The sequence below is a fragment of the Lissotriton vulgaris genome, chromosome 1_1 (assembly GCF_964263255.1).
Source record: "Lissotriton vulgaris chromosome 1_1, aLisVul1.2, whole genome shotgun sequence".
Taxonomy (NCBI): domain Eukaryota; kingdom Metazoa; phylum Chordata; class Amphibia; order Caudata; family Salamandridae; genus Lissotriton; species Lissotriton vulgaris.
The window spans coordinates 1009322864-1009332166 of NC_141685.1; the positions used below are offsets into that span (position 1 = coordinate 1009322864).

General features: G+C 49.8%; 1 protein-coding gene across 1 annotated transcript; it reads right to left on the minus strand.

Moving 5' to 3' along the window:
* Window positions 1–4269: 4269 nt before the first annotated feature.
* LOC147748406 (uncharacterized) lies at window positions 4270–8424 on the minus strand. The gene is made up of 2 exons (XM_086928136.1): window positions 7101–8424; window positions 4270–4622 (listed from the first exon to the last, which is right to left on the minus strand). Exons 1-2 carry the CDS (start codon window positions 8422–8424, stop codon window positions 4270–4272), a joined length of 1677 nt encoding a protein of 558 aa, XP_086784262.1.
* Window positions 8425–9303: the final 879 nt, after the last annotated feature.

The window sequence follows — 9303 nt, forward strand, 5'->3', positions numbered from 1 at the left end:
AGAAAAATTAACTTTAGTGCATTTTTCTAAGTTGGATGTTACACACACACATGTCCTTTGGACATGTGTGTGCGCAACACCAGTGTAAATCCCCATTTCAGGGGTGCTACAGGGTGTCCTTTGGACACTCTGTCACCCTTGAAATCGCATCCTTATTTGCGATTCGCTAATTGCTAATCGCAAATAAGGATTGACTCCCCATTCATTCCTATGGGCCAAAGGCCCATAGGAATGAATGGGTAGTCATTCCTTATTTGCGGTTAGCAATTAGCGAATCGCAAATAGGGAAGCAGTAGAAATCGCTATGTATTTTGCGATTTCTACATGCATCCCATTTTGCGAGTCTTTAATAGCGATTCCTTAATAATCGCAATTAAGGATTCGCAAAAGAGGGGCATGATGAATCTGGGGGTTAATCTCCCCATGCCATAAATGAACATGTCCTTAAGAGGTGCACATGAAAGGCCCGGTCTTGATGAATAAGTGCCGGTGCTGAGCACTGGAACTGGCTCAAATTAAGCACTGCACAGCAGACACAGTGTGGTTACACATCGTGGCATGGGGAAAGCCTAGCATGGTGATTCTTTTAAGGCAAATGCATGTTGGACAGGAAGGCATTGCCACACGCTCCCGAGGGCTCCATACTACAATTTCTGCATTAAGGGTGGCTGCTGAGTGGATACAAGGGTGGTAGCTTCCAGAGGTGGAGCAGGTGCAGTGGCACCAGGGTGAGCATTGAACTCGGGTTATTTATGTATTTCACAGTTCAAACAGCAGCCGAGGGTCCCGATTCCTTCCTATCACTAGGGCCCATGATGCCCTGGCTATGGCGCTAGTGAATGCTGCTTCACTGAACACCTGACCTGCTAGTGGGCACAAAGCACTAGTAAAACCTGAGCAGCTCTCCAAGTACACCTGCTGCCTAGAGAAGGGCAGCCATAACATTTGTGTGGAGATCTGAGCCAAGAATCTGGTCTAGCGCTAGGAGGCGAGCCATGAAGGACACTTCAGATGTGTTAAGCAGCAGTGGGCATGCAGAAATTTGACAAGAATCTTTGCAGTTCATAATCAGTGAATTATTAGTTAACGTTTTTAAGTGTTTCCATTTAATATCTAATATCTAAAATAACATTACTGAAGTGAGTGGTGGGCATTAAAATCCATACTATCTAGAGATTAAGGGCAGATGTATCAAGCCTTTTGCGACTCACAAAAGGCATTTTAGCATTTTCTGATATGTAACAAAAATTCGCAAAATAAGGAATCGCTGAAGTTTGCGATTCCTTATTTTGCTTAAGCATTTAAGGAATCGCAAATTTTGCGATTCCTTAAATGAGATGCATGTAACTTTTTGAGTTTGCGAATTTGGGTTAAGAAATCGCAAATTACCACCAACTTGTAGTTGGTGGTAATTTGCGATTTCTTTTAAAAATGCCCTATTTGGCATTTGTGAGGGTGGCATGTGACGCACATATATGCCCATAGGGCATGTATGTGCGCCACATGCACACACATGTAAATTTCAGGGGTGCAGCAGGGTGTCTTTGAGACACCCCTGCACCCTTGAAATAATTCTCAAATTGTGATTAGCAAATTGCGAATTCGCATTTTGAGAATTATTTCACAATCATTCCTATGGGCCTTCTGGCCCATAGGAATGCATGGGAATCATTTCTTAATTGCGAATTTGCAAAATGCGAATTTGCAAATAAGGAAAAATAAGGAATCGCTAAAAAATAGCGATTTTGTACATCCATTCCATTTTGCGACTTCTAAATAGCGATTCCTTAAAAATCGCTATTTAGAAATCGCAAAATCGAATCTTGATACATCTGCCCCTAAATTTTTTTTATTAAGAACTACTCAACGACATTGCCATAGCTGATTGATGAGACAATAACTTTTTTGGTGTGCACTATGTAAAGAGTCAGTGATGCTAAATATGACACAGCATGCAGTTATATTAAACCACACAATCATTGTGCACCACACTCAATTCAATCACCTCTAAGCGTTGCCAATGTTTGCACTTAAGGGTAGTGAGTTTCAGGGCAGTAATATAGTTTGCTCAGAATCACATATTTCTGTTAAGTGCGAAGTAGGGCTCTAACCACATGTTTCCTGGTTAGTCTGCCGTTCAGCCATAGACGCTATTATCTTATGTCAATAGGATACTGATTTATGTATATTTGTCATTCAAAAGCCAAAGCAGTACACTGTGATGAGTAATGCAGACTTGAAACATTTACAAATCATATAATATATCAGCTTGACGCTATATAAAATATTCCTGGAATTTAGGGGCACATGCATCAAGCTATTTAGGAATCACAAACGGTGCGATTCGGTAAAATCGGCCGTTTGCGATTCCTAAATACCTTTTTACTATGCATCAAGCATTTTTGGAAAAATCGCTATTTTTAGCGATTTCCAAAAATGCGATTGCTTTTAAGGAATCCCAAATTTGCGATTCCTTAAAAGCAATGCATGATTGTTTTTAAAAATGCGAATTCGCAATTATGGGGGGCAAATTACCACGAGGGTGAACCTCGTGGTAATTTGCGAAAAATGTTTAAAATGCTCAAATTAGCATTTTAAACACTGTCATGTTACAGACACACATGTCCTTAGGACATGTGTGTGTGAAACATCCATTTTAAAATACATTTCAGGGGTGCAGGGGGGGGGTCCTTTGGACCCCCCCTGCACCCATGGAATGCATTAACATTTTGCGAATTCCAATTTGCGAATTCACAATTCTCATTGATTCCTATGGGCCTTTTGGCCCATAGGAATCAATGGGAATTGCGAAATCGCAAATTGGAATTCGCATAATATTTGCGATTTGGTAAAAATTGCGATTTTTACAGAATCGCAAATTTTATGCAATTTAATTCATGCATCCCGTTTTGCGATTCCTTATTTGCGATTCGGTAAAAATCGCAAATTAGGAATCGCAAATTCGGACTTTGATGCATGTGCCCATAAGTGATGAAAACCAAGTGTGATTCCACCACAAAGGGGTCAAAGTTCAACAAAGAACGGTAATCTGTAAAAATGACTCTAAACCACGCTGCACAAATTTATTGAAACACATCATGTCATTCTACATAATGCAAAGTTAGATGTAAGGCAGAACAATGGGTTTAAGGTTAAAGTATTTTATTCAGCATGACACACCAAGACAAATACACAGTATCATGGAGTAACCTGTGGCGGTTAGAAGAACCCCGACCTTGGCAAAGAGCTATTAGGTGCAGTCCATATATGTTAATCTAACACGGCAGTAGAAAGAATGCATTGTCCCAGTATGACACAACATTTTCATTGCAAACACCCCCCAAACCCCAACTTCCAACTCCCCTAACCCAACCCCCCCCAACCTCCCCACCCGTCGTCCAGTGCACAAGCTCCATCCAAAGCATACATCAAAGCCGCCTCTCACAGGGAAAGTGAGTCTCGTACCAGTTCACTGGTCAGGCGCTGCTGGGCTCGTGAGCCTCATGAGGCGGAGGTATTTGGGACAGGTAAGCTCCCTAAACTCTGTGAGCAGTAAGGAATGAAATGGTTGCCAGAGTTCATTAAATTGCGCTATGTCCCCTGCCACCATGAGGGACAATGCGAAATTTCCTAGCTAACGTAACGGAAAGTTTCAATTCTATTAAGGACTAGGAGGCGAGGATTATGCAGTCCTTTCTTCTCTTTATTATAATCAGCACTTCAAAGAAAAACCAATCAAAACATTTTTCTTGAACCACAACTCCCATGAGCACATGGGAAAACAGTGTCCATAGCAACCAGCAACCAATGATGGCTCCGTCCGCCGTATAACTAGCCATGACGTCCTCTTCTATTCCTCGTCTTCTCTGTGAGGCAGACCGTTTCGTAACACACCTTATTCTTTCTGGTCGTGTCCTAAAGTAAATAAGGAAAACGTTATCCAGTCCTTCTGACCAGAAGCGAGGCACATCAATACGTAGCATGTAGAAAACTACGAAGCATGACTCATGCATAAACAGTATAGTTAGCAAATCAGTTAACTGACATGGTCAAAAACAGTGATCTTCACAATGCATAGCATAACACGGTTGCAATACACTTCAAAAGTAGTACTTACTGAAATACGATGGTACACGGGGGGGACGAGGCCGCCCCGGCTCGGGTGGGATAATCCTCGCCTCCTAGTCCTTAATAGAATTGAAACTTTCCGTTACGTTAGCTAGGAAATTTCGCATTCTATGTCAGGACGGAGGCGAGGATTATGCAGTTTCAAAGCTTAACCACAACAAGCTCTGCTGCGCCATAGATAGGCTTGAAGTAAAACTTTTTGAAGGTAGATTCCGAGGACCAGTCTGCTGCCGCCATAATGTCCTCCAACCTACCACCTACCTGAATGGCTTTAGAAGCCATGGCACCTCTAACAGAGTGAGCTCCGAACGTGGTCACATCTATGCCCGCCTCGGCCATAAGCCAACGGACCCATCGGGCAATAGACGGGGATGAAACCGCTTTAAAAGGTTTCCTCAGAGCAATGAGGAGTTGACGCTCTCCCGGTGGGCGACAATCCTCGGTCATGTCTTCATACGCCTTGAGGCAACGCACCACACACAATTTAGGGTGATCTGAGAAAGATGGGTACGATACTGACCTGATGCTAGTCTTTGTACGCCTAGCCACTGTGAACGTTACCCCTTCCGGAGTAAATACGCGTGCCGAGACGTCTAGCGCCCGCACGTCAGAGACTCGTTTACACGAAATCAGACACAGCAACATAGCCAGCTTCGCTGACAGCTCTTTCCTAGACAGGTAGCTATTATCCCGCCAAGAGGTAAGGAACCTGAGAATGATATTGACATCCCAGAGATTGGAGTACCTGGGCTCGGGAGGAACCGAAAGCCTGGCGCCTTTCATAAGTTTGCAAACCCAAGGGTGTTCTCCCGCCGGGCGTCCATCGACGTGAACATGTCCTGCCGAAATGGCGGACCGGAAAGAATTAATGGACCGATACGCCAAGCCCGAGTCGGACAGTTCAGCCAGGAAATTCAGAACGAGGGTAATGTCGGCCCCCACCGGATCGGCGTGTCTTCCCAGACACCAACGACGCCACCGCTGCCAAGCCGATCGGTACCTTTTGATCGTACCAGGGGCCCAGGCCTTGCTGATGAGCTCTGCTGCTCCCGCCGAAAGGCGGTCGTCCTGCCACCGACCCCGGAAATCCTCCATGCCATGAGGACCAGGGTCCCTTGAAGTACTAGCGGGTGCCCTTCTCCCAGGGGCCCCGAAAGTAGCGACGGAAACGAGGGCAGTCGAATTGGACAGTCCCAAGACAGCTCCAGCAGTGAGGGAAACCATGCCTGAGCCCGCCAAAAGGGGGTCACTAGAACCAGGGAAGCTCGCTGGCGGCGAACTTGAGCCGCTACTCGAGGAATCATGAGAAACGGAGGGAAGGCGTACGCCTGTTCCGTCGCCCAGTCCTGTAAAAAGGCATCGACCGCGACCGCCTCCGGGTCCGGCCTCCAGCTCACGAACCTGTGAAGTTGACGGTTGAGCCTGGAGGCAAACAGGTCCAGCGTGAATGGACCCCACGCTCCCTGCAGGGCCTGAAAGACCGCTGTGTGCAGCCTCCAATCGCTGAAGTCCAGGAAGTTTCTGGAGTGCCAGTCCGCTATCGAGTTCTGCGTGCCTGGGAGATATTCCGCCGAGACAGAAATCTGCTTCTCCAGGCAATAGTGCCAGAAGTCCTTCGCCATGTTCGCCAAGGCCTTGGACCGAGGTCCACCGAGGCGATTGATATACTGAACCGCCGACATGTTGTCCATGCGTAGTAGAATACAGCACGATACTTTGTTCTGCGTCAGGGACTTGATCGCAAAGGAGCCCGCCAGAAGCTCCAGGCAGTTGATGTGGAGACGGAGTTCGTCCTGCGACCAACGGCCTCCCATTGTGATCTCTCCGCAACGGGCTCCCCAGCCCTCCCTGCTGGCGTCCGATTCTATGATCAGGTCCGGGCTGGATCCGAAGATCGCTCTCCCGTTCCACGCACTCATGTGTTCCATCCACCATCGCATCTCCGTCCTCGTTTCCTCCGTGAGGGAGATGAGTTCGGAATAAGTCAGGCCTTTCCGGAGGTGTTGAGCCTTCAGGCGTTGAAGAGCCCTGTAGTGTAGTGGGCCCGGAAAGATCGCTTGGATCGAGGAGGAGAGCAGGCCCACAACACGGGCCAGATGTCGAAGGGAGATCCTGTCCTTCCTCAGGGTCTGTGAAAGTTCCTTGCGGATCTTGTTCACCTTCTGCTGCGGGAGACTGAGACTCGCCGCCTCGGAATCTATGAGGAAGCCCAGGAAAGAGATTTGTCTCTTCGGGAGGAGATCCGATTTCGGGGCATTCACCACAAACCCCAGGTCCTGGAGCAGGGCAATAGTCATGGTCAAGTGTGACCGCAGACGATCCGACGATTGATCCATGATCAGGATGTCGTCGAGGTATATGATCATCCGAACCCCCCTCTCGCGTAGTGTTTCCACCACCGGCCGAAGGAGCTTCGTAAAGCACCATGGGGCCGACGAGAGGCCGAACGGAAGGGCTTGAAATTCGAAAACGTTCTCGTTCCACATGAACTGAAGGAAGCGCCTGTGAGGGGGAAAGATCGGTACCGTGAGATACGCGTCTTTCAGGTCCAGACGGACCATCCAATCCCCTTGAAGGAGAATGTCTCGGAGAAGATGGATGCCCTCCATCTTGAAATGGCGGTAGACCAACCACTCGTTGAATTCTCGCAAGTTGATAACTGGGCGAAAGCCTTTGTCCTTTTTCTGGACCAGGAAAATATTGCTGAGGAAGCCCGAAGGGTGCAGGCGCGTTCTGCGAATCGCGCCTTTTTTGAGGAGATCTGCAATTTCTGTGTCGACAAGAAGTCTGTCCTCTGAGGAAAAAACCAAGGGACGGGGGCGAACTCTCTGTAGGGGAGTGCCGTAAAACTCTATCCTGAACCCCTTGACTGTCTGAAGTACCCACGGGTCCGAGGAGATCTTGCTCCAATTGTGGAGATGATCCCGAAGCCTCCCTCCCAGAACGACTGGGGAAAAAAGGGTAACACTCACCGGAGGGGCCTCCTGGTGCGTTTGCACCACCGTGGTAACCTCTGCCGCGCCCTCGGCCGGCACCTCTGCTAGGGTAGAAGTTCCCCTGGCGTCCATCCGTCCAGCCATTATTACGGCGCTGCTGGGCCTTGTTGTTAGGGCCTTGCTGTGGCTGACGGCCGGAGGAGCGACCCCGTCCTCGTCCGGCCCCAGCAAAAACCCGTCCTGGAAAAATCTTCTTTATGGACGTTTGTGCTCTGTCGAGTGCAGAGAAAGTTGTTACGAACTTGTTGAGTTCCCTAATAAACGGCTCACCAAAAAGCCTGCCTTGTGCAACAGGGCCTGCCTCTGACGTGGCTAGATCCCCTAGCTTCGGATCTATTTTAATGAGGAGGGATCTCCTCCGTTCTGCCGCCAACGCACAGTTTGCGTTCCCCAGGAAGCATAGGGCCCGCTGAGCCCAACCTGCCACGACCTCCGTGGACATCGGAGACCCCGACTCCTTGGCCCTCTCGGCCAACTGGATGATCTGGGTGACGGGGCCCACGGCATCCAGGAGCTTGTCCTGGCAGCTGCGCCAGGAGCGATCGATACCCTTCCTAGGGTCTTTCATAAATTTGGCGAAGAACGCGTACAGCTTCTCGTCAATGTCAGGAGTGGCTGCCACTCTGCCCTCCAGTTTAGGTCGAGGGCATTCACCCCGCATGCGGGTCCTAATCTCTTTCTCCAGGGGCTGGCGCACTTTACTGGCTACGTACGCCGCCACCTTGGGATCCGGGGTCCATTCCGACGAGCGCGGATGATAGATCCTCGCCGGGTCGAACATGTCCGGGACTTTGTCATCCCCTGCCAGGGACCCAGAGGAGTGCGACGCAGGACGCCAAGGGCGTCCTGAGCCCTCATCCTCATCGTCCGAGGAGGACTCGTCCTCGGTTACACCCTCTCCCTCCAAGGGGAAACCATCATCCAGGTCCGAATTCGGGGCGACCTCGTCGCCATCATCTCCGGGGAAGAATCCCTCCCGGCAGGGTAGATTTTTAAGCGTCCGCGCACTTTTATGGAAGGATTCCCTCAGGCGGTCGAACTCCTCCAAGTGCCCCGCGTGACGCTTCGCCGACTTTTTTCCCCCCCCCTGCACGCCTTTAGTTCCGCGGGTCGCAGGCACTGCGCCACTGAACACCCCGGGGATACTCTGAGTGAGGGCCTCCACACTCTCCCGCAAAGGAGCCAGCACCGAATCCAGCGCCTGTGACAACGCGCGGCCAACCGCCGGCGGCAGTGGTTGGGAACAGCCAGGTTCCTCCGTCCCCTGAGTGAGGGGAGCCGACTGATCAGCAGTCTGCATCGTGTGAGGGTGAGAGCACTAACACCTTTACTCAATTACAGAAGGTAGCCCCCTCGCCGGTGCTCAGACAGTACCGCTGTCAACTAAAGGTGCGGTGACTGACAACCGCCACTAGAGGGCGACGCACACGAGGCGCGCAAGTACACCGTCCCGGTGTCAGGCGAGGGTTGGTGAGTCAGGTGAAAACCTGCCTCAGCGCACCGATCCGAGGGGCAAGCGCCGCAATCGCAGCCTTAACCCGAACAGCGGCGCCCAACGGATCTAAGGGGAAGCGAAGACGCTCTCCACAGAGCCCGCGATGAGGGAAACGGCAGAGACGGCGCAAGCAGCGCCTGACGCACGTCGAACTGCCGAGGGGCTAAAACAAATCAAGCGCACCGCAAAGCAAGCGCTATTGCACAAGCAAAACAATTTAATCTACACAAGACACCAAACGTCAGGAAGATAAAAGGTTTGACTTACCTGACGAGCAGAGAAGAAAGAGGAATAGAAGAGGACGTCATGGCTAGTTATACGGCGGACGGAGCCATCATTGGTTGCTGGTTGCTATGGACACTGTTTTCCCATGTGCTCATGGGAGTTGTGGTTCAAGAAAAATGTTTTGATTGGTTTTTCTTTGAAGTGCTGATTATAATAAAGAGAAGAAAGGACTGCATAATCCTCGCCTCCGTCCTGACATAGAATTTTTTCATACCCAGAACATGCCACAGTCTATGGAGCCAGGCCGTGATGGTGGGTGTTGTGGTGGTGCGCCAGTGTATCAAGATGTTCTGGACCGCGGAACCTAGGGCGATGGCTATTTGCCTGCCTCTACGGGATCCAGCACCTCCTTCCAATATGCGTCCAAGAGAGGGCAATCCCATAAAATGTGCGTGAGTG

What these genes read in the sequence shown, in the direction of transcription:
- LOC147748406 (XM_086928136.1), bottom strand. Translation starts at nt 8,424, where the DNA reads ATGCAGACTGCTGATCAGTCGGCTCCCCTCACTCAGGGGACGGAGGAA. An exon ending in CGCACCAGGAGGCCCCTCCG is followed by an intron (nt 4,623 to 7,100) that starts GTGAGTGTTACC and finishes CATCTTTCTCAG; the next exon opens with ATCACCCTAAATTGTGTGTG.